This window comes from Poecile atricapillus, chromosome 17 (genome assembly GCF_030490865.1).
Source record: "Poecile atricapillus isolate bPoeAtr1 chromosome 17, bPoeAtr1.hap1, whole genome shotgun sequence".
NCBI lineage: Eukaryota > Metazoa > Chordata > Aves > Passeriformes > Paridae > Poecile > Poecile atricapillus.
The window spans coordinates 9,489,503-9,514,468 of NC_081265.1; the positions used below are offsets into that span (position 1 = coordinate 9,489,503).

Below are 24,966 nucleotides of genomic sequence, written 5' to 3' on the forward strand. Positions count from 1 at the left end.
ATAAAAGACAAGAAAAGGCTGGAAATAAGAACACACCACATAAGGTTGGCCTCAGCTGTGAAAGCAAGGTGACTGTAAGCCACACAAACACTGGTGTCACAAGTACATAAGTCATCTTTAATGTGATGGGCAAGGTAGCTGGAGTGCTGTTGTTTGACTAATGCAAGAGGTATTGCAGCTGCAGCCCATCAGACAATTTCTTCAGCATAATGAAATATTTTCCTGCTGAATCTACCACCCACACACAATTGTAAACCCCTCCTACAGACACTGAGTAACTCTTTAACCACGTAGTGGCTGTGCATTCTGGGCACTCTTTCTTGTGTTTTGGCATGGCAAGCGTGGATGTCTCTAGATGTTGCACAAGGCAGATGCCAGGCACCCAGCTCTAATGTCACTGGACTCAACCTTCCTGTAGCAAGGCCATGCTCAGAAAACCTTGGGTACACTGAAATTGTCTTGGGCTTCATTGTGCAGATTGTGTACAACTCAGAGGCCTTTACAACGGTTTCAGGATTGAACCTGCTTCAAAGGATGATAAATGTGGAGTGTTTATCTGAGATATCAAGTGGAGACAGACAGAAACGTGCTGTTTGTCACCTCTGCACAGCTGTTTGTTCCAGGGTAACCCAAATTCCTTCATTACCGATTTTCCTAACATTTTTCTTCCACATAAGAACACTGTCTTATATATTCTATTTCTTTCTACTTAAGAACCAATTCCTTGTTTTTTCCTGTAAAGACAATGAAAATTAGACCACACAACAACACATGGTGGAAATACTGTTACAGTCAGATAAGATCACAAAATCACGAAATAGTCCGAGTTGGAACCCAGAAGGGTTGTGGAGTCAGACTCTTAGGTGAATGGCCCATATGGGGACCAAACCCACAATCCTGGCATTATTAGCACCCTGCTCTGACCAACTGAGCTCATCTCAGGGTCAAGATACATAACAAAGGCAAATATTCCCAGTGTGGAAGGACATTAACCACTGGAAACAATGGTGACAGTAATGACTCACAAGAAGGGAGGCATCTGCTGCATTTTGAAGGCTCAGAAGAGTCAAGATGTTACTTGCCCCTAAACTCCCATTTCTCCTCCCCAGGAATGTGAGTTACCACTTCTGAATTGTTCAAGCACTAAGAGCAATAAAACAATTTAACCCCCAAAAAAAAGGCTTCTGCACTGAGGCAGAGAAGATGCACCACCAGGCATGACGAGCTGTGGAACAGACAGGTCACCCAACACCTCTTCTCTTTAGAAGGAGGGCACAGAACTACACACAGAGCTCATCTGGGGAGCAGCACAGAGCTCCACCATATCAAATCTTGTACAGCTTTAGCTTGCTGACCTTCTTCAAAGGCTGTGTCCACCCCCTGCTCCCTGCCATGCACCCATCCCAGCACCTGGTGACACTCCTGGCTGATCCTGCCTTTCCCTGGAGAGCTCCAGGGCAGGACAGACAGTCCACAGAGGAGCAGGACCTGCCCCAAAACACAGTGCACAAAACACAAAGCACAGCTGCAAAAGAAAAGCACAAATGAAATGTTCCTCTAAACTCATATTAAGATTCTTTGACTCAGACAACCAGAAAAAGCAAGCCAGCAGATGAGTGACAAGAGCCAGGTTAGATGTGATGATTGTAAAAGCTGGGGAAATACAAAGACACCAAATAAAGAACAACTGTCATTGAGTCCCCAGGCATTTGTCACTTTCCACACTGATAAATATTTTTCATGTAGTTTAGGTTTTACAGACTGAAAAAACAGGCCTGACAGGGATTTCAGGAAGTTTTACTGTCCCTGCTCTACCCCAGAGTGAGGCCAAAGTGAATTTTCATGCTTTTACATAACCTGCTCTGGTGATACAGACTCCCAGGCTGTACTGTACTCCCACACTTCACTTCCAAGAGAGCTTGGAAGGGTTAGCTGTCCTGGTTGCAACTGAAATGTGTTCTAGTGATGAAAATTGAAATTGATATTGAAATCTTCTAGTGATGACAGGCATTGCAAACAGTCTTCTCCCTAATGGCATTTTATGCACTTTAAGCCTACTTTCATGACCCTGCCCATATCTTTGCTTTCTAAGGGCAGACACCCCCAATCTCCCAGCATTTACCCACAGGCTAGGTTTTCCACATCTTCCATCATTTTTCCTACTCTCTTCTGGGCTTTATCCAACTGACTCACATATTTCCTGAAGTGTAGCGTCCAAACAAGATAAAATATTCCAGCTGAGACTTTATAATTTCCTTGTAAAGTTGGACGCTTACTTCATGCCTCACAGACAACACTCCTATTTATACAATGGAAAATGCTGGCTGGTTTGTTCTAGCACAACACTGCTGGCTCTCACTCAACTTCAGATCCTCCAGAGCCCCAATGTCTTCATCTGTAAACTGTTCCATTGCCTGTCTTTTGCCATTTAATTATATCTGATGAGATCTCTGATCTTAAATGCATCTTTACTGAACAGAACAGCATCCTCCTATTCCAGGGTGATTGTGAATTCTGAGCCTGTTCTGTGCAGGAGGGAACACCGTGTTCTCTTCCAGCTCCAATTAAAAGTTATTGTTTGAATAAGTGCTCTCAATGTCAACATGCCATTCATCACTGGAAATACTGCCTAGAATGGATTCTTGGGCAGATCACTGCAGGATTCCCTTCAGTACAAACTTCCCTTTGACAAGGGACCATTGATTACCATGCTCTGAGGATGAGCTGGAAAACAGTTTTGCAGCAGCTTATTGTAATTTAATCATGGTCCCCGCCTTGTTTTCCCTGTAGTCAGCTTTCAAACTGCCTTTGTTGCTTTTAAGACCTGTTTTCCCATCAATGAACTGCCTTCCTTCACACAGGTCCCCTACCCACAGACCCTGCCTAGATGCTGGGTAAATGTTCAGCCACAGTCCCACACCTCCTCTCGATGGAGCTTTTCAGCTATGGAAGTGCTAAAAGTGCCACAGACTTGCCAAGAAAGGCTGCTGTTGATAGCATTCCCCCTCAGAAAGGCAGTGGGTGCCCCAGAGTGGGGCAGAAGGATGCTCTGTACCTGACCCAGGGCTCAGTCACAGCCCTGAGCTGGATGAATCCCCTCTCTCTGCCCTGGGATTGGCAAGGCAACTGGTGGACACCCAGCACAGCTGGAGTGCTGCAGTGAGGGACATGCCACTCTGAGACTGCCCAAATACAACATTTACACGAACAGACAGTGAACTCAATGCCTGGAGCTCCCACAGCATGCTCACCATGCTGCTGTGTGACTCTCTTCCACCTCATGCATGAGAGACCTGCGATGGGAAGGGCAACCAAAGAGAGGCTGCATGACAACAATGCTTCAGGGACATGTGCAAAAAGAAAGGAGCATAGATCTGTGTGCCCCAGGCTCCAAAAGAGCTCAGAGGGAGCTGTTCAACATAAAATGCAGTGCTACATTTGCTGCCTAACACCAGCCCTGAAGGAAAAGCCAGAGTGGAGCACTCCAACAATTAACTGCATTTAGTGGCAGGTCAAGACTGTATCCTCTGGCCCCTGGAAAAGTGGGATCAGAGGTGCCCTGCAGCAGGATGCTGTCATCAGGGACTCAGCAGCTGCATCCATGGATGGAGCACCCTTGGATGGAAACAGCTGGACATGATTCCCTGGGTGCACACAGCACATGGGCAAGGCAGAGCTGCAAGGAACTGCTGTGAGGGCTCCAGCTGAGGATCCTGCTGGATGCCATGGAGAGGAGTCCTCCCTCCTTCCCTCCCTCCCTCCCTCCCTCCCTCCTGCCTGCCTGCCTCCCAAAAAGAGATTCCTGGTGCCTGTGATATCTGAGAAGTGGCTGTGATGTTACACACCAAGAGTTCTGCATCAGCTGCTGTTGGTGGGTAACAATGATTAGCAGACCTTTAATCACATAGTTCACTGAAGGCTGGAGTGGTCTGTGAAGGCACTGAAGGTCAGCCAGCTGTCTTCCACTGACCTCTGAGCTCCCATGTGCATGCATTAAACACTGATACCTCTCTCCAATGCTTCAGGGTACTTTCATCATCTGGTGAATGGTAAATGAGAGCAGCCTAGAGGTACATGTGCACCTTGATGGAGAAGAGACCTGGCTCCTGCTGCTGAAACAATGGTGCTAAGGAGGCCAAGAGGGACAGAGGCCCACAAAGCCCTGTGACAGAGATGTGTGCCAGCACCATGTCCTCATGACAAACATTGCCAGTGTTTATCTTGGTACTACCAGCAGCAGCTGTAGCAGTGACAGGACAAATAAGCAGTTCAGACAAGTCAGCAGTGAGCTGTCCAGTCTGTGAGACTGGCCATAAACATCACCCATGCCAATGCAGCCCTGCCACAGGAAAGATGGGTGCTGCAGGTTTAAGGCTTCTAGCATATTGTCTTTGACTTATCCTATGGCTGAAACCCAGAGAATACATTCTAAGTGTCAAAATGCAGTCCCACTGTTAGGAGCAAGTCTCACATGCCAAATGTGACTTTATGGTGACTGCATGGCTCAGCAGGTCCAGCAGTCAAAGAAGAAAGTGTAGCAACACAAAATTTGACCATCATGAGCCTATGGATAGTCCTGAACCACAGGTTTTTGTGGGATCAGAGGTCAAAGCTAATTAGTCAGATTAAATCAAAACAGTGTCCAGACAGCTGCTCATGCCAGGACTGGGAAAGGCTTCACCACACACTTCAGCCAAAAGGCCTGGAGGTTGCATTCTGCATTGTCTGAAGCCGAGATGACACCACAGGTGACACTTTTGTGGCACATAATCCACTCTGAGGAAGCACAGGCATTTGAGGTCTGAGTCTGATCATGCAGTATAGCCCAACCAGAGCAAAAACACTCTCAAGCAGTATCACCCAGCTGCAGTCTCTATGCAGCTGGAACACTTTGAGGCAGCAGCATATTCTAACTGAGCAGGTTAGCTAAGCTGAGCTTGCCAGGAACACCAACTAAGCTGGAGGGTAGTCAGTGCCCCTGCACATGCTGCAGGAGATTCCTGCTGTCCCACAGCCTTTCTGGAACAATGGGAGGCTCAGAAATGCAGGGTTCTTGAGTCCAGCATAGGAAAAAGAGCAAGCCTGACTTCAAAGCCAACAGGGCTTAGGATGGTGAAAACATTCTTATCTAAACAGAACTTGAATAAGTGATCCCTAAAGCAAGGCTCAGAACACAGAAACCCCACTTCTATCCTCTCTTACATAAACACCATAGGTGGTTTGGACTAGACTGGTTGGAAGTGACCTCTGGAAGTCCTCAGCCCAGCTATTCTGAGCAGGATCATTGCTAACAACAGATCAGCCACAGCTCTGTCCAGCCAGTTTCTGACATTTTCCAAGGACGGAGATTCCCCCGCCTCCCTGGTCAGCCTGTGCCAAAGTTATCCTCCCTTCCTAGAGGAATCAGAAATCTCTGATTTCTGGCCTGAGCTCCCAAGCAGGATATGGCAATTGGCCCTTGTTATATTACTTGTAATTTTTGTGAGGGAAGTACAAAACTGCCTGACATTATGGAGAAATTTAGTCGCCGTCCCCCATGTTTCTGAGGCAGAGTCCCTCTGACAAGAGCTCTTATCACAAAAGAAACAGGCTCTGCCTTTTACCTGGCCTCAGCCCAGTGAGTAGGGGTCCATCACAGTGATGGCTCACAACTGAGCATAATCACCTCTTCCCCCACATCTGAGCAGCAGTGGGGATGGGGTATCTAACTCCTGCTGATCTCCCCAGCTGTGCAGGGGATGCTGCCCATCAGCCAGAGCAAACTGTGCTTGAAAATGGAGGCAGGCTTAAATGGAAATGCACCTTCTGGAGGGAACATCCTGTAAGATGTGAGTGCATCAAACTCCAGTAAATAATGACTTGGCAAAGCTGTGGGCCAAAAGCTTCTGAAATAAAACACATCAGCCCCTGAACAGACCATGAGGTGCCCATGGCTCTCCTTTGTGAGTGTAATAAAGGAATGCCAGGGGTCACTCCTGATGGCTGCAACTTCCCTGTGAACAAGGTTAGTTCCACTTGTCCTCTCCTTCAAGTCACTCTGGCATTCCTTTTTGCTACAGAAATGTGGATTTTCTGGTCACAAGACCCTGTTTTGCAATGCTGCTGTGAGCTCACGATGAGAAGAGCAGGCTGACACAGAGTCTCAGGTAAACTGGAGGTGGTACAAGTTTGACAGGTCTTGAGCAGGTGATAAGATCATGAGTTAAGTCTGCTTCTCAACATGACAGTGAATAGAGCACACAAATACAGACTGAAAGCTTTGTCTGTGTTGTCCCATTACATGTGTTTTTCTTTCCTTTTGTCTCCAAGGCAAGCTGAGTCTGACCAATTCACTGTTTGTTTTCCCCAAAGGTGTTTTACTGATATCTGATGTTCTATCAAACTATTTACAGGTATGTGTATATCTAGACATAAATATCTCCAGGTAAAGGAAATAAGGAATGTGATAAAAATTGTATCTTTAACAGTGTTTCAGATTCTAAAACATTAATGACAGGGACATTTCTGCTTTACATTCTCTGTCTTTTGTCAACATCTCAGATGTCTTCTGATGGTCAGAATTAAGATGACAGAGAATAATAATCTTCTTGTATTTTCTTTCATATGGTGTAAGGATCATGTTAATTACTTTGGCTCTGCAGACACTTTTGTTATCCAAATCAACTAGCAAGATGATTTCTCAAACAGATCTCTGCTGGTATGGTGAAACATTTATTGGAAAGCCACCCCCACTTACCATTTGTGAAGGTGTTCACGTAGTACCTGCGACCCTGGGGAGACATGTAGCTCTGCCAGCCGGGGGGAAGGTGGCCATTCATGGTGTCTTCTCCTGGCTGAGGAGTTGCCTTTCGGGGTTTCTGCTGAGAAAAGAAAAAAAAAAACAAAAAAAACCAACCTGTTAAGTCAATATCTAGATAATCTAAAGTCTAACCAGACACATAGCTGGAAAGAAATGATGTGGTTTAGCTTTCTAGAAATTCCAGTATAACCAAAAAATTTCACTCCATTTCTCCCTTCATATGTGCTAGTTTCATCCAGAGCATGAAGCAACATTGCCTTGAAGAAATCACCCTTTGGGACAAAAATCAACCCCTTTGTATTTAATGTCCCAAGAGCATGAGGAGCTGTCCAAGAAAATGACTCTGGCTGAGGAGTAAAATGGAAAGCATGAAATCATCAAGTGTCTGAGAAAGACAGGCAAGCATCTGGCCCTCCTTTACCTTCCCATGGATATACCAGTGGGTCAAAGCACTGATCATGGAGGTGCTGTCACAATTTATTTTACAGGGGCACCATCACCCAACCCACAAAACCAGCCTCTCTCCCTGTAAGCTCCAGATAGCACAGAGTACTGGAACAAATCCTGGGACAGCTCCTCCTCCATGGGATTAATGGTGCTCTGTTATTGTTTGCAAAAGGACGCTGAAGAAGAGTAAACTCTGCAGTGTGGGAGTGAACCAGCTCTCGAAGAATGCAGCAGCAAGTTGGTTCCCTCATATTCCCTTCACTGATATCTGGCCTTGAAAATAAGAAAAGATACACCAGACTTTCTCTGCTGTGCATAGGAACCTCCTAAAGAGGAATCTGGGGTAACCCAGCCCTGGCTTCTGTCTCAGAAGGTCCAGATTTCACACGTTTTTGCTGCACGCTCGCCGTTTCTGTACCTAACACCTTCTTTCCCTCCTGGAACTGAATTCCCTCCATTCCCACTACCCCTACTTCTTAATACAATCCTACAGTGATTCCACATGCCAAGCAGGTCGCTGTTAAGCTCAGATCACTTTAGGGGCCCATGGTATTCCTCCACTTTGCACAGTCAGCACCAGTGCCCTGCATGAACAGACGTTACCAGTTTCCTTAAGGGAAGCTCTGAATTGCCCCAACATTCTTTCAGTCACATTTTCAGTGTTGCTTCATGTCTCTTTGCTGGACTGCAGGTGAGTGGACTTTCACAGGTGAGTGCCATGGCTGCATTCTTAAACAAAGGTTATGCCCAGTGACAGACCTGGATGCTATACAGTAAACACCAGCAAATGTTGGATGGAAACAGTATAAAAAGCAAAATTAACCCAGTGTTTCATCTGTAGTCCGTGCCAAAATGTGTATCACTTCAAAAAGCATACAAGCATTATGATTTGCAGTTGCCAATTCTATTTTGTGGTCACTAATATTTCTAACTTTGCATCTGATTTTGCCAGTAAAGAAGTGCTTTGAGCACAGTGGTCTCTATCCATGACAGTCAAGAGGAAATATCAGCACTGCCAATGCAAATGGCAATGCAATGCAATGCCAAATGCTGAAGTTCTTGGAAACAATGGGGAAACAGTCTGCTTTTATGTGAGTGTACTGTGGGTTAACTCCATCCAGCAACTCAGCACCACACAGCCACCCACTCCCTGCCTCCCACCCCTGAGATAGGGAGGAGAATCAGAAAAAAAAAGTGAAATTCATGAGAGAAGAACAGTTTAATCACTGAAATAAAGTAAAAGATAATGATAATAATAATGATAATGATGATAATAACAAAGAAACAGGAGGAAACAAAAAGAGAGAGGAATAAAACCCAAGAAAGACAAGCACAGTACAATTGAACACCCATACCCAGCCCTTCCCTGAGCAGCATTTGGCCCCTCCTAGACAACTCCCCCAGTTTATACACCGGCATGAGAGGAATATCTGTGGTGTGGAATATCCTTTTGGACAGTGTGGGTCAGCTGCCCTGGCCTTGCTCCCTCCTGGCTCCTTCTGCAGCTCCTTGCTGGCACAGCACAGGACACAGGTGAGTCCTCCATTTAGAGTGAGCACTGCTGAGCACCAGCTAAGACATCAGGGTGTTCATCAATATCCAGTATTCTCATACTGAACCCAAACTTGGCACTGTACCAGCTACTAGGAAGAAAACTAACTGTATCTCAGCTGAAACCAAGACAGCATGGAGTATGTGTGGATCTCTTCCCTTTGTTTAAGACAGGAATGTGTCTCAGCTCACTGTTAGACAGGATATATCCCCCCATGGAGACTGCAGAGGAAGATCCACTGAATGCTGGCACCACTTCTGTGTTAGAGCCCCTAACCAGTCCCAGTGCAATCCCCTCCCAACAACACTTGGACTCCTACAGCAGCTTTAGGGGAAAAGAGGAATGAAAATGGCGTAGGGGAGGAACAGAAGAAGAAACAAAACTTGACTTCATACAGGTTTCCTCAGCATCTGCCCTCACAGAATCACAGAATCACCAACTGGTTTGGGTTGGAAGGGACCTCAAAGCTCATCTCATTCATTCCTCCTGCCACGGACAGGGACACCTCCCACTATCCCAGGTTGCTCCAAGCCCCATTCAGCCTGGCATCACTTCCAGGGATCCAGGGGCAGCCACAGCTCCTCTGGGAAGCCTGTGCCAGGGCCTCACCAGCCCCACATTAAGAAGAATTTCTTCTTAATGTCTTAATCTCAACCTACTCTCTCTCAGTTTGAAGCCATTCCTCCTTGCCATATCACTACTAGCCCTGTTCTCATCATGTAGAAGCCCAGGACACTCTGGCATAGATAGAGTGGGATGATGAGCTCTGGGATAGAGGCACATGGGCCTGGGCATTATAATGCACCACAGATGAAGTACCTCATAGCTTAGGCACATTCAGCAAGCCATCCTTTCAGAAATGAGAGTACCAGAGAGGCCATCGTGGGCAGCACATTGTCCCTTTTCTGCCAAAACAGGAGATCTGAGGAAAAGGAGAGATTTTCATCCTCAGTTTTCCTCAGCAGACACAACCCTGTCCCAGCCAGGCCATCTGCAGTCCCTTCTTCTTGCACCAGCACAGTTAAACCGGGACCATGTTTGCACACCTATGTGGGAGAGGTTTTGGTTACTGTGGTATGTGATGACAGGCAATCCTGCTGCTGGGACACAGCAAGGACAGGGCACAGGGAGCAGAAGCCACTGGCAGATAGGGTTCCAAGAGGGCACAGCTCCACATTTGGCACAGCACCCACAGACAGGCTTCAGAGCTCTCCCAAACCCACCTCCCAGCAGGGCACTTTCTCTGCTCCCAGACACATGGAACAAGGAAAGTGCTTGTAACCAGGAGAGGTATCCATGTGTAGATGCACCCTTTCCTTAGATCAGCAAGACTGGACTGTTACTTTGATTTCTTGTTCCTGTTTTAGGAGAATTATTGCCAGCATAATTTCTGAGAACAGTAAATCACAACAGAGGACATCTGCATGGAGAGGAGGTTTCCTATCAGCAGAGAGCATTGCAAACCAGCAAAGAGAGAGCACCAGACAGGGACTGGAAGTTGAAGAAAAGCTCAGCTTGAAAAGAACCTGCCAATCATGAGAATAAGTATCAAGGCTTACCAGGGAGCTGTGCACTTCTTGTGGTCCCTCCATCAAGATTAAATGCCTCTTTCTAGAAGTTCTTCTCTATTCCAATAAAGAGAAAAAGCCAGGACCCTGACACCCCTGCCCCAGCTCAGGCTGGGTGGGCTTGCAGTCCCTTCCACTTTCTAAACCTTCTGACTCCCACAGTGCCTTCAAGCTCAGAAATGTTCAGGCCACTCCCCTGACTGTCACTGCTGGAAGTGTCACCAGCTGCTGTCACCGTGGTGGTGGACAGGCAAATCTGGACCCAGAAAGGATGTGTGCAACACATGGTCGAGGAAACAGGAAACCTGAACAATGTGAGCAGCGAATGTGTGACCCCAGTGAAATCCTCCTCCATCTGTATTTGATGCCTGGAAAAGGGATCAAAGTGTCTCACAAAACATTAAAATCCAACAGCGCAAGAACTTCTCTCCCACGAGATTTCCTAGGATCAGAATTTAATGTAGCAGGGGAACATACAAAAGCCAGCCACCCAACAGGTCTTGTTCTATGTGACAAGTGATGGTTTTTGTCTGCTGCCTGCAGGAACACAGGGATGGAATTCTCCTGATAAATGCACAGAAGAGAGAAAACAGAAATGAGCAGCAAATGCAGAAAGGGCACTGGAGCTCTTCAGCACCAAACCACGTGATAGAGAGATGGCAAAAGCAAACATGTGGAATAAGAACAGATCTATGGGGTTAACTCCTCTAATCCAGGACAGCAGCACTACCAAGAGGCAGAGGGATTTGCTGTTTAGGTCAGAGCACACAAACCTGACCATTTTCTCTGCTTCTTCCCCTGCATTCAGGGGCAGTGGGACAGGAATATCAAGAAGAAGACAACCTGTGTGGGCCAGAGAGCCACCCCACAGCACCACAACCCTGACCAGGAAATACTGTTTCATCTGTGTGCTGCTATACACTGCTGGTCTGGAAGCTCGTCTGACGAGGACAACTGGGTCAGGCATCCTGGATGCTTCACATGAAGAGGAGCAGCAGCCAGGGCCTGCCTGTTGGAGCCCTGACACTTTCTGGCTGGCTGGGCCAGCTCAGAACAGGGCAGCACAGCCAGCACGGAGGTGGTGGGTGCCTCTCCCATTCCACCTCTTCTGACTTTCTGACTGTTTTTCGTTCCTTTCTTGGTCTTCTTCATCAAGTTAGCAGCAGCCCAACTCATTCTGTTCCTTTGGAATAGCCCTTGGCATTGTGATGCCCTCCCAGTGGTGGAAAAAAAGAGCCAAAAAGGGTTTTATGAAGCAAAGTGAGGCAACAGGGAATGACACACATCAGTTCAATCCATGATGACTTGACCCTGAGGCAAGTTCTGCCTTGCTCAATAGAGGAAAATGACTTCCCATTTTCAAACTGCAGGAAATCCCCATTCTCCTTCAAAGAGGGATCCTGGGGAGGAAACATCTGTGTGTTGACAAGCCTGAGCTCCCTGAAGATGTGTGGGCTTGCACAGTGTTCCAGCAGAGCTCAGACCAGGGGCAATTCCCAACACACAACCCCAGGGAAAAGAAAGCAAAACAATCGCAAACCCATAAGTTCAGGCCTTGAGCAACCTGATCTAACTCTGAACAAGGAGCTGGACCAGAGACCTTCAAAAATCCCTTCCAACTTAAATTCTTCTGTGATTTTATGACCCTATTTCAGCAGAGCATGCAGTCTTGGAGCAAATGAAGAGGAGTCTCTGGCTGTGGGAAAGGGCTGGAGGGCAGCTTCAGCACACTCACCTCCTGCTGCCACCTGTCCAGTCACACTTGCAGACCCAGCAGCACAAGGAAAGGCCATGGTGCCCAAACAAGCAACTGCCCTGCAGTGCTGGAGGATCACTGGTGACAGAAAGATGGGAAAATTATAGAGGGGAAACTCTCTGCAAGGAGCAATGCAAGGAAACAGCATTAATCTGCCCCAGAACAGCCTCTGTCCTGTGGGGAATGGCTTGTTCCGCACTGACAATACTGAGCTTATCTTTCTGTCCAGCTGCAGTGTGTGTGACCACTGAGCTTGGAAAAGGAGTGTGTCAGTCCTAGGGAATGGCACAGAAAAGGCAGAACTACAGAAGCATAGAATGGTTTGGGCTGGAAAGGACCCCAAAGCTCATCTCATTCCATCCCCCAGTGCCATGGGCAGAGACACCTTCCACTAGCCCAGGTTGCTCCAAGCCCTGTCCAACCTGGCCTTGGACTCTTCCAGGGATCCAGGGGCAGCCACAGCTGTTCTGGGCGCCCTGTGCCAGGTCTCAACATCCTCAGAGTGAAGAATTTCTCCCTAAAAACTTATCAAAACCTGCTCTCTGTCACTCCAGGCCCTTGTGCAAAGTCCCTCTCTTGCTGTCCTGGAGCCCCTTTAGGTACAGGAAGGTGCTGTATGGTGCAGTTAAAGAAGTGGGGTCTGTGTTTGACTTCAGCTGATGCCTGTACCAGCCTGTGCCCTGGCTCAGGAGGAGGCCTGGGGCACCCACAAACCCCTCAGCCCTACCCACAGCCTCTCTCTGCCTCGTACTTTGAGTCATTCTGCATTTTGTTCATTTTTATGCAATCTTTCTTGCTCAACATTTGGTTTCCATGGAGTCACATACACTGTGTGAAACAGATTTATATATAGAAAGTGGAACGGGTCATATGATCTGTCCTGGTTGTCATGGCAACCAGCACAGCTCCCCTCGGGCTGAATAGGATGGCACATTCTGCTGGGGACAAGTCACCCTCCCTGGGTGGCCCTGCCTGTGCCACTGCCCTGCAGCCCTGCTGTGCCATTCCTCTGCTCTGGGCACTGCCTGTGGCCCTGTGCCACCAGCCCTGGTCCCCTCCCGTGCTGAGTTAGAGCAGCTCAGAGCGCTGAGGTTGAAGCTGTGGGCTGAACTACACCCAGCACTTACCCACATTCCAGTTTAATGGGCAGCTCTCATTTTTCCCAGTTTTAAAAGTCTCCTTGTGCTAATAAGTTTCCTCTGTGCCATGCCACTGCTTCATTCCTTCTTCCTAAATAACTCCTGCATCTCCATGCAGCTGCTGTTTCCTTGGATGCCATCTCTGCCACCTTCCCACCAGCTGATGGTGGCTGTGAGCAGAAGGAATGGGTGGCCAGCTCTCCTGTATCTCTGCACTCCTCTCTGTCTTGTTTGGCTCTGGAACACAGTGTGCATGCTTCCCACCCAGCTCTGCCTGCTCTCCAGCCAGATCCACAGCTGCCAAAAGCCTCCCTCCTCGCCCACCCAGGTCCCTGGCTGTGGCACAGCCATGTGCCCAGGACTTGTCTTTAATGTAACATACACGAAAAGCACAGTGTTAGCAGAGAATGTGCCTTCTGGGACTAGTATATTTTTCTCCATCAGTACCATAAATGAGGAAAAAACAAACTGTTTCTGAAGGATACATGACCCAGGGAGACAGACTGGGTGATGTTTTCTGCCTCGGCGCTGTGTGAGAGACCAAAATGTGTGGGAAGAGAAATGCTCTGACCTGTGAATCCCATCCTGACCCCTTCAAATTAGGGGCTGTCAAACCAGAAGTGAAAAATCCAAGTAACTCCAGTGCAGCTCAGTCCTCTCCTTTCGTTCCCAACATGTGCCTGGTGCACAGAGCCATGTGCCAGACTGGGAGAAGTCACAGCACTGAGCTGCAGCTGAGCCTGGCCCCTGTGGTGGGTGATGTGGGACTCCTGGCACCACGTCTGGTCCAGATCCTACCACAGACGATGCTCACCCCCTGGCAAAGCAACAGCTCAGGGAATGCTTGGCAATAGCAATCAGTGGGTTTTGGCTGAGGAGGGAAGCTAGGCAGGTGTAAGAACTGGGAAGCATAAAAAAGATGGAAGGGTTGAGATTCAGTGTGGAGAAAGAGCATTGGGAGTGGGGCCCTGATTTGAAGAGGGTGGTTAGCAAAAAGACAATAAAAAGCCTTTGACAGCCAGGATTTGGGGAGTGGCAAGTGAGCAGGAGGGTGAGAGCATGCAAAGAACAGCCCAGCTGTCAGCCTTCTCCAGCCTTCTCACCACTTGCTCTGCCTGAGCTCTGCTCCCTTTCCTGTGCTCCTTTCTCTGGGTGCTCTCAGGGGGTGACAGCATTCAGCACGTTGTGACAAGGGTGCAGAGATCTGGCACTGAAAGAGCAACCAAGGGGGAAATGAAGGACCACTCTCTCACCAGGTGCCAAGGACCATGGACAGCCAGATGGGAGTAGTGTCTGTTCTGAGAAAGCCCACCTAAAACACAGTGACACCCACAGGGAGCTCAGGAATCACCCCCAGGAAAACACACGATTGTTTTTCCCTTCTGTGCTAACAGACAAGTCACTTAATGGACACATCTGTCCAATTCCCTTTGAGCAGCCCCTCTCCTGTACCCAACTGAGCCATGCACGGACAGGTGATGGCCAGACTGACACTGAGCAGGAAAAAAGCTGTGGGTGGTCACATCAGGCAGCCACAAGGAGTTGGCACTGCTGGATGCAGCTTCTACATCACACCCTTGGAAGGCCAATGAGGGGTCATGTAGACAGACTTCTGTGATATTAGAAAAAATTTCTTCACCAAAAGGGTGGTCAGGCATTAGGAGGCATTGTCAGGGCAAGTCATAGAATCACTGTGGCTGGAAGTGCTCAGACAATGTGCAGATGTGGTGTTTAGGGGTTCAGTGCTGGACTTGGCAGTGCTGGGTTAATGGCTGGACTTGATGATCTCAGAGGGCTTTTCCATCCTTAGGGAATCTGTGATTCTATGAAGGGCCCAACTCCACACACAACAGAGCAGAGAGGAACAGGAACAGAACACAGAGGGACAATGATAGGAGCAGAGATAACCTAATCCCACAAAGACAGCACTCTGTGCAGTCACCCTTGTGGTGAGAGCCATCAGGCCCTTGGTCTGGGGTGAAAACCAGCACAGTGAGACACGGGAAAGGCTCTCTACACCACACACTGATAGAGAGATGCAGGGAAAGAGGTATTATTCACCTCTTTCCTCATCTGACATGGGATGATTAGGGGAAGGGATGGTTAGAGGAAGAAACAAAGGTGGGGCAAGGGATGAAACCAGTGAAGGGTAAGAGGATTCAAGGAACCAGTTAAATAGGCAGCTGGTGATGACATTTATCTGTCCATGCCCTGACTGATGACTACATTCTGTCCTAATTCTGTCTAAAAAACAGGTACTGAAGAGAAAAAGGGCAGATCTTGGCATCAACACATGGCCTTGGATACCCCTGTGGGAAGTCAGCATATGAACCATCCAGAAGGTAAAAGTCCAGTGAATGAATGCCAGGAAGGACTGGGCTGATACCTCTTACCCATCCCCAAGCATATCTGTGACCAGCTGTCTCCCTGGAACATGGAGCAAACCCTCCCAGCAGCCAGTTTCCCTGTAGGAATCAAGGAGTTTTTCTGAATTAGCTGTAGTCTTTTTCCTTCTTCCTCAAAAGAAATACAGAAGTTAGCACTCTCCCGTTCCTCTGGTTTCCTCTCAGCACCAATGTTTCTTGCTGTTCAGAGAGTTAACATTTGGAATCCCATCTGAAACTAGCAGAGTGGCTATAGGCTCTGGAGGTCTAGGCATGGCTCACCTGCCAGGACACAGCCAGCACACTGAGTGCCCTGCTCTGCTACCTTTCTGTCATCAGAAGATCAAGCCATGCTGTCTCCCTATCACAATGTCTCAAAATAACAGGATGTGGCCGGTTGGGACAAAGCTGATTTCCCAAGAAATCCAGAGCTGCCATGAGACAATTTCATGTTTCTATGCAAAAGCTCTGCATGCTGCTGTGTAAACTCAGCCCACTCTGATGTGACAGGGTTTGACAAGAACTACTTGAGTTCCAGCCCCATCCCCTCAATGGGAATGGAGACCCAGAGCTCTGCCACAGGCTGTCATGTGCTGGCTCTCTTGGATACTAAGGCTTCCCCAAGCAGGAGTTATCACAGCATGGCTTGGTAGGGTAGGAATGGCCAGAAGGAGATGAAAGACTGGGGATGAGGCAAATGCCAGCCCTCCAAAACCCTGGGCTGGATGTGTCCTGTGCCAGGGCAGCCCAGGAGCAGGCAGGAGCTCTCCTCCCTTCACTGTGGAGCCCCCAATGCTCCAGGGGGAGCTGAGGTGGGAGCTGCAGGTTGTGCCAGGAGTGGGGGAATGGCCAGAGCCCCTGGCAAGCAGCTGGGAAAGGACATTGATCCTTTGCCTGACCAAGGGCTCAGGGCCCCGCAGGGCTGAGTAGGGGATGTTTGGTCACCTGGGGACTCTGTAGGAGCCAGAGAGCAGCAAGAGACCCCAAATCACCACTGCAATGGGTAAGTGGATTGTAGGGCAGCACAAGCCCAGAGATTCCTTTGTTGGAGGTCTCTCCCCAGGGCTGTTTCTAGCACTGTACCACTCAATTTTAAAGTTATTTTCTTCCCAAAATTGGATGCCTGAGACTGTTGTGTGAAACCTGGAGCAGAGAAGTTTTTTTACAAGCCCCACCCTTCTCAGGAGGCATGTGCCACTCTGTCTCTGACACCAGCATCTGGTACGAGGCAGAGCACCAGGGCCAAGTACTCTGAAAGGCCGTGTTGTTCTGGGCATCTGGGGACAACAGGGCCATTGTTGAGCAAACCTTGTACTGTCAGAGTCACCCCCAGAAGCACAGGGAGTCACAAGTCCAGAGCAAGCCAGCTGCAGCATTACTGCTTGTCTCCAGTTTGAAATGACCTGCCATGGGGACAAATCCCTCCCTGAGTGGCTGCAGAGCGTGGCACACCAGCTCAGATGGTCAGAGGCCCGAGAGGCAGCCAAAATCAGTGGGCACACAGATTGCTCCAGGTGCTCTGCCCTGGAAGGGTGGCTGGAAGCAGTTATAAAAAGAAACTTCCCACAGACTTAAATTCGCTGTCTGACCCCTCTCCCTGGGCTGTGGCATGAAAAAGGGGGTAGAAGAGTCACCCTCAGCAGGCTTGAGGGCAAACAAAGAGCTAGGCAGCATGGCTGCCTTCTGGAATTCTTGTGCCTGTGAGTGCAGCTGGGTTTGGAGGAATGGAACATCTGGGAAAAATGCCAAAGGTTTTAATGTGGGGCCTTCAGCCTGTGCACTGCAGGAAACTCAGAGCACTCTTCTCTCTACCTGTGCTGCTATCTTCCTGCAGCATCCTCTGCAATTCCAGCAGCTGGATGCAATTCCAAACAATGCAATTCCAACATCCTCTCTCCCATCTGTACTGGGGCATGCCTTCATGTGCTTCACTTCTCATACATCACTAAGGTTTTAACAAGCCCCATTCTACTGCTGGGTTCTGCAGTTTCCCAGACACAATAAAATCACTTGGTAACAACTAATAATTAGTGTCCTTTCAGAAAAGAAGGGATTCTCTCTTAAAATACACAGGCTCCCTCCCACATGCACACACAAGCATGCATAGCAGAGCTAAGGCACAGCAACCACAAACCATGCTGCAGTCATCTGCCAAAAACATGCATTTACAGAAACAGTTTGGAGCAATATCTGGAGCGTATCTGTAAGTTAGAAAAGCAAGTAACAGCATCGTAGATAAGTTTCTGGGGATCTTGTCAGGTAGTGTATTCTCCTAGCAGCTAGTGTATTCTCCTTTTCATGAGAAGTTAATAAAAGAACATTGTGAGAGTGTCCAAAAAACAATCCAAATTAGTTTGTAGTAATTAGTCTCTATTTATCATAGAATCACAGAATGCTTTGGGTTGGAAGGGACATTAAAGCTCATCCCATTCCAACTCACTGCCATGGGCAGGGAAACCTTCCACCAGACCAGACTGCTCCAAGCCCTGTCCAACCTGGCCTTGGACACTTCCAGGGATGGGGCATTAATTTATTTTTAACTACTTTTAAAAAGACTTTAACTAATCTTGTCTCTTTTAGGAAGAATGTTGGACAAGGTGACTGAGAACCTTACATTTAATGATCTGCATTTCTGATAATTTTATTACAAGTATTATCTCAAAACCCATGAAATTAAAACAAAATTGCAATACTTTGCTCAGATTCTGTTCCTGGCCCCAAGCCCTAAGCAATCTTTTGGCATATTATAACTACACTTTTCTCTACTTTAAAATGAAATGCGCTTCCTCCTGTTGCTGTGGTCGGGCAGATCCCCACATAATGCGCCTTACTACTTTTTCAACAGCAACCTTTTATTTACAAACACCCTCAATTTTTCTTGAATGGTGTTTTCCTGCAGATGAAATCTGTTCTTGGATTAAATGGCCTTCCACGACCAAAACTTTGGGAACCTCAGATGCAGAGCAAGCAGTGAAATGGCCAAGATACAAAGTGCTGCCAGATGCACATTCCTGCGCCCTCCCTTGTAATCTCTCTCAGGCGTGGGGAATGTGACTGTTGTGCCTGTAACCCCGCAGCACAATGCGCTCACACAGACACACCACCTCCATTTCTTTCTTTTTGTTGCTGCTACAAATCTTAACGAACGAGCAAACAAACAAACAACAAAATAAGGCACGGGAGGAAGGCATTCTGACTGCCTGGCACGCCTGAAGGAGGCTGCAGGAGCCCCACACAGAGCCGTAGCTCACCCTGCCTGCTGCTGTGGCCAGACAGACAGACAGACAGACAAACAGGCAGATGGACAGGCAGCCACTGCTGCTCTGAGAGCAGGGCTGTGTGCCCGTGCCTGCTGGCAGGACAGGGTGACACAGGAAGGCTCTGGGGGCAGTGTGGAATGCTTGGTGCCCCTCGCAGCTGGGACAGACTCCTGCCAGGCTCAGCAGGAAGGGAGAGCCCCACTGACACCAATTACCGCATCTGCAGCATTTTTCCAGGGGCTCCCTCTCTAAGTATCCCAATGTGGGTCTGCCTTTGTACCCTGACAGAAGACTGAGATGTGTCTCAGGAAAATCCTCCCTCCCCAGCAGGCTCAGGGACTCTGGAGGTTGCCTGGCCATGACCACACGTATCTCTGCCTGGCTGCCTCAATCCTCACCCACAGCCAGGTCTGCACAGCCACATCAAAGCTGTTTGCTGGGCTGACATCAAGGGCAGCCAGTGTGTGACATCCAGGTAAGGCTGCACCCTGAATCAGCCCTTGGTGGGCAGAGCAGCGTCTCCAGGGCTCTGCAGGAGCTGAGCTTCCCTGTTCCCCGTGCTCCTGGAAAGGCCAGAGCTGGTTCTCATCCATCCATCGGCACCAGTGGCTCTCTGCAGCTGCTGTCCCCTCTCCAGCATTCCTGCACAGTGGCTCTGCTCCTTCTTCTGGCCTTTCTGATTTGGAGGAGCACACAAGCAGAGGACACCTGTGTGTTTCCCCCATGTGCAACCTTCCCAGGGCTGTAATGTCAGCAGCCATTTCACCAGGCCAGGCAGTGAATTTCAGCCTCTTATCTCTGGCTGAAATTAAAGGGTTTTTCACGTTTACCTTCTAATTAGTGGCCTACCTCTAAGGTAAGAAACCTGTTCCTTGTCCTCACAGCTGCTGCTCCTGGCTCTCTACACGCTGAAGAGAGCTCAGATCTCATTTTCCTGGTTTAGCTCTTTTTAATGAAACTCCACCATACAAACATTTCATCTGAGAAGAATAATATCCAGGACACCACATTTGTGCAGTGAAATCCACTCAGTCCTGATCCATATGCAATAATAACATTTACAGCAGCAGACTGCCAGTGGTGGGGAGGACTGCAGAAATGAGGGATGGCAAAGTAAAGTGCTGGGAGACAGCAGTGGCAGCTGAGCAGGAGACCTGCTGGTGGGACATGACCATGACCATGACCATGACCCAACTGCATCTGGCTCAGACATCAGCAGAAAAAAATAGAGCAGCCAGAAACATCCAAGAAATATCAATTCAATATTCAACTTGGAAAAAGTGTAAGTAGGAGAAAACAGCCCCCCCAAAAAAGCCAGCACAGGGAAAATCTCTGGAAAGGGTTATTGATGAATTTGAATTTGCACTGTGCAGTAACTGAGCATTCTCAGAACACAATGAGTGCCACTGGGTCCCCTCCACCCTCTCTCTTTTCCCAGTCAGTCTCCAATCCCACTAACCCTGGTTGAAAGAAGATGATGAATAAATTGGCCATTTTAAAACTGCCTGGCACCTCAGTCCCTGTGATTTTCCTGCCAAGAGGATGCATTTCCAACGTGGTCCAGACACTGTGACCTCCTGCATACTCCAGATTCTTCAAACCACACTCTCAAAGCAGGTAAAGAAAATATATTGGTTTGATTGCTCTACACCCAGCAAGTTAATCTTGTTTATGGAATTGGGCATTTCAATATCTGTCTTCCTCCTATGTCCATTACAGCATATAATCACCAGTTACTGCATCAGTGAATTTGAATAATTGTAATATGGAAACATCAGAAGTCATTGGGACTGGGGAGCCTTTGTGCTTGGTACTAGGCATGTAAGAGAATGAACCTTTTAGACTGCTTTTAAATTAAAAAAAAGCTGCTAGTTATTCCTATGACAAGTATAGAAGTGTAGGCGCAAAAGTAGATAAAATCAGCAGAAAAGCATTAACAGTAACAGGAAATACTTTGTAAATGTATATTAAGAGGAAGGCTAAATAAAAGAACAAGTTGAAGCTCGGCAGAGGAGAGCTACCCATGAATGACCATGTTCAGGATATTTAACAAAATGTCATTTATTAATAAAGCCCTCTGTCATCAAGTGGCTCTCACAGTTAATACCAACAACAAATATTTCAGCCTCAACAGGGAAAGAATAAGTTGGAGAGCCCTGACATTGATAGAATTTTGAAGAACTGGCTCATAAATCTCAGAGCATTTGCTAATCTTCTCTGAGAATCCATGGAAAATCTGGTCCAAAAGAAAGTAAGAACCAAAGATCTATAAAAAAATGACCTGAACTGAAAGAGAAGAAAGTAGTTTAATGCAGCCAGAAATAATGAATGAAATGGGAGTGTCTTGGATATGCCATCTATCTGCGGAAAAGAAAAAAGGGTGGTTCATTCTCCCATCCCGCACAGGAGGGAGAAAAATGAATTTAACTTGTACAAGGGAAGGTTCAGGATGGAGGTGGTATTGAAGCCACAGTAAAAGTTGAACTTCTTTAAGGAAATATCAAATAACTATTTATAAGAAATGATGTAGGTATTATTCAGCCTTTCTGAAGCAAAGGAGTGAGCCTGTGACTCGAGTATGAGGTACAGATACGTGTCCTCAGCAGCTGTTTCCAAAGATTACACCATGCTGAAACTCCACTGGGAGATGGCTTGGAATGGACACATTTGATACGAAAATAGAAATATTATTTAAAGTATGACATCATGTATTAGAAAGAAAATAAAATCTAATAGAAATAATCTCATAATCTAAGAGGAAAATGCTACTTAGGAAAGATCAACACTTGGAGCTGGAAGTTAAGAATTGGGAGGGAGTATGATACAATCTTTCTGAAATGAAATGAAATAAAACCTTTAATAACACTATCACAGGGAAGGTGCTGTCTGCCCACCCTGTGCCACCTGGACATCATCACCTCAGAGAGGCATAAATAAATCACTCCTAGCCTATAAACCCTCTCCACATGAACCTCTGCAAGCTTTTGCATGTGAATTATGGTAGTATTTGTAGCTGAGGTGTTTTGAAGCCTGCAACTGCAAAAAAAAAAAAAAATATTACGCCTAGGGAAAACAAGAAAGTTCTGTTGAGTCTGCCGATTATATTCCACAACTTTAGATGGGATTTTTAAGCCCATGGGGTTTTAAAGTCATATGCTTTTGTGAAAAAGGTAGAATTCAATTTTTAATCTAGACTTAAAAATAAATGGTCATAAATTTCCAGATCACAAGCTGCTACCCTGTGAAGAGCAGGAAAAAACAAGTATTGCAGCACAGCTTTTGGCCCAGGTAATCCAGGAGTCATGGAAACACTCTGTTGATATTACCCAGAGCACCAAGCTCCTACAGGGTCCTTTATGTCAGGAGCTTGTCCTGCTCAGGGCACCTCACTGTGCTACTTCCCTTCTGAGATTTCCAGGGAAGTCCTGGGGAAGCTCTCTGTGATACCTCCAGTTCTGCACCCAGCTGCCTGAACACTTGTGCTGGCCTCAGACAGATGCAAGGTGGGGGAAAAAACAGTTCTGGGAAAATTTAATTCAAACTCAAGAGCTGCTTTCTGGGCTGTAAAAATGGTATTTGCACCTTCCTGCTCTGCCACAGCAGCTTTGTTTGTGGAGGAGGGAGTGGGGAGGTTGAGCACAGCCCTGCATTCACAGGCGGGTCCCACCTCCTGGACACCAAACCTTGGCCTCGTGCCCGGGAAAGAAGCAGGACGATGCAGAACAGATGCTGAATTCAAACTCCAGATTGATAACAACACCCTCAGGCTCCTGCTCTCTGACTTAGCAAGGGAAGAACAGCTTGGCAAGACACAAAAACTACATCTTAGTGCGGGTCCTTGTGGGGATTGCCATACAGCCTCTTTGAGCATTTCCACAGGCAGAGCTGCTCCATCCTCTTGCCTCAGGACTGCAGACCTCAGCTAAGCAGGTGCTCACAGCTCTGATCACCAGGGAGAAAAAGACAGCCTGAACATCTGAAAAAGCACTGTGAGAGACTGACCTCAGGAGTTTCTCTCCCTCAGTTGGCTGTAAAGAAATCAAAGTGTTTTGTGGTTTTGAAATAAGGATGAACTTGTTCTTCACTGTCTGCATGACTGAGAAGTTCCTGCCCCAAGGCTTCTCACCTGTCCACACCGGAACACCACAGCACAAAGAATCCTCAAAGCTTATGAGAAACCTGCCATCTCCCTGGACACCCTGTACTGGCACTTCTGATGGTGCCCTGGGGCAGCAGGATGGTCACAGCACAGCACATCAGTACCCTGAGGAAGTATGTGGTGCTTCACTTCATGCAGAGAAGAAACTGCAGCCATATCTATCAGTTTCTGCCCTTGAGCTGCTCACCTGGCACAGGAGGTTGGTTAATCCTCCTCTCCTGGAGGCTAGAAATGAGCCAGTGGACACCAAACACACACAGCTCCCACTGGGCATGGAGGCTGCCAGGAGGAGCCCTCCTGGCATCCAGAAGTTTTCTACTGGTGAGCTCTGGGCAGCTCCTGCCAGGTGTAAACCAACACTCATCCCCTCTGGAGAAATCAGCATCTCTTGCATCATCTGAGCAGAAGGGCTGGACAGCTCTGTCAGGAGGTGGAGATAACCTGCTTGAGTAGCACACCCACATGGCAGTGACCCAGCTGAGGTCTGGCTCTGGTGCCATCTCTAACACCTTCCCAGCTGTGTGCTCAAACTGCTCCAGCCCCATCCAGAGAAGCACGGGACACATTCAGCACTCCTGGAGACCAGGCTGCTGCAGCCACAGGGGAACAGGGCACTGAGGTGGCTGACAACAGGGTCTGGCCCCTCTGTTCTCTCCCAATGCCCACTCTGAACAGGTTCTGCTGCTTGGTGGCCTCGTGAGCTCACAGCACACAGAAGGTACCCCAGAAAAACACCAGCGCTGAGAGCTGGACCAGTGCAGCAGGGAGGTTCAAGAGGGCTTCTGCTGAGTGCAGATGGGGTTAAGGAGGCACCAGAGGGTTTCAGGGGAGCCCAGAACAGCTCAGGTGTCCAGTGTTGCCCTGTCTTCACCTGCACAGCCCAAACATCCTTCACACAACTCTAAATATTTCTGTGCCTGCTGCTGAATTGGAACAGTCAGAGCTTTCCAACAGCCTGGGATGTGCAGGATGGCTGTGCCTGTGGCTTCTGGACACACACTGCCCTCCTGTGCAGCCCCCCCACAGCAGTGCCTGCCTCCCCCAGCCTCACTGGCACTTCAGAGGGGTCAGCAGTGCAGTGCTGCTCTTGCTGCAGCAGCTCTGTGCTGCTCACTCCAAGTTCCTGTAATTGACTGGATTAAGGGGAAAAAGTTGGTGGGATTACAGGAGGAATTTTTTGGTGAATTTTGCACAGCTGCAGGATCTCACCGTGTGAAGAAAAATAAAACCTGTTTTATTTGAGGGAAATCTGAGAGGTTATCTTGGTTTTGACCTCACTCTAGTAGTTGTCTTGTACGCTTAAACATATTGAATCCAGTGCTTAATTAATCACACTCTGCTACACAATGGCAGCACACTTCAGTGTATTATTTTCTTAAGAATAATATTGTTTAACAATATAGAGAAGTGAAAGTACACTGAAACGTGTGGTTGTTGTTCCTAAGGCTGGGCTCCTGAGAGAGGGAACCTCTGGAGCTGAAAGATATTTTCTCAGCATGCTCTGAGAAAAAATAATATATGTAACATTTCATGATCTCCACTGAAAGAGAAAAGTCTTTAGACAGGAAACAGGGCTGAGATCAAAATTACTGTTACAAGAATAGCTTTCAGATCTGGCCTGCACTTTTCTGGGGTGGTATATTTAACTCCTTCAGCTGAAGACATTGCTTTACTACTGCTGGAGCTGCAGCCTAGCAGAGAGAGGGGAAAATGAACAACAGTAAAGAATTTATAAATTTATAAATGCATATATTTTATTTGGTTATAAATAAATTTCTCGCCTTGAGAAGAAAACGTTGAAGTTGTCAAGGAAGGCAACATCATAAATAAAAGAAAACGTTTACAAGAGAGGGAAAAATTGTGTCCTACATTGTGATGAACAGTAAATCAATTGTACTCCTT

General features: G+C 47.6%; 1 protein-coding gene across 3 annotated transcripts in view; it reads right to left on the reverse strand.

Annotated features, from left to right (window-relative positions):
• Positions 1 to 24,966, reverse strand: part of GAS7 (growth arrest specific 7) — a 76,813-nt gene that overhangs the window by 38,196 nt on the left and 13,651 nt on the right. For 2 of the 3 annotated variants that reach the window (XM_058852111.1, XM_058852109.1), the window contains exon 2: positions 6,737 to 6,860. In XM_058852111.1, coding sequence (XP_058708094.1) covers positions 6,737 to 6,860 — 124 coding nt within the window. The remainder of the gene's footprint in view (positions 1 to 6,736; positions 6,861 to 24,966) is intronic. The other variant, XM_058852110.1, reaches the window with a different exon arrangement.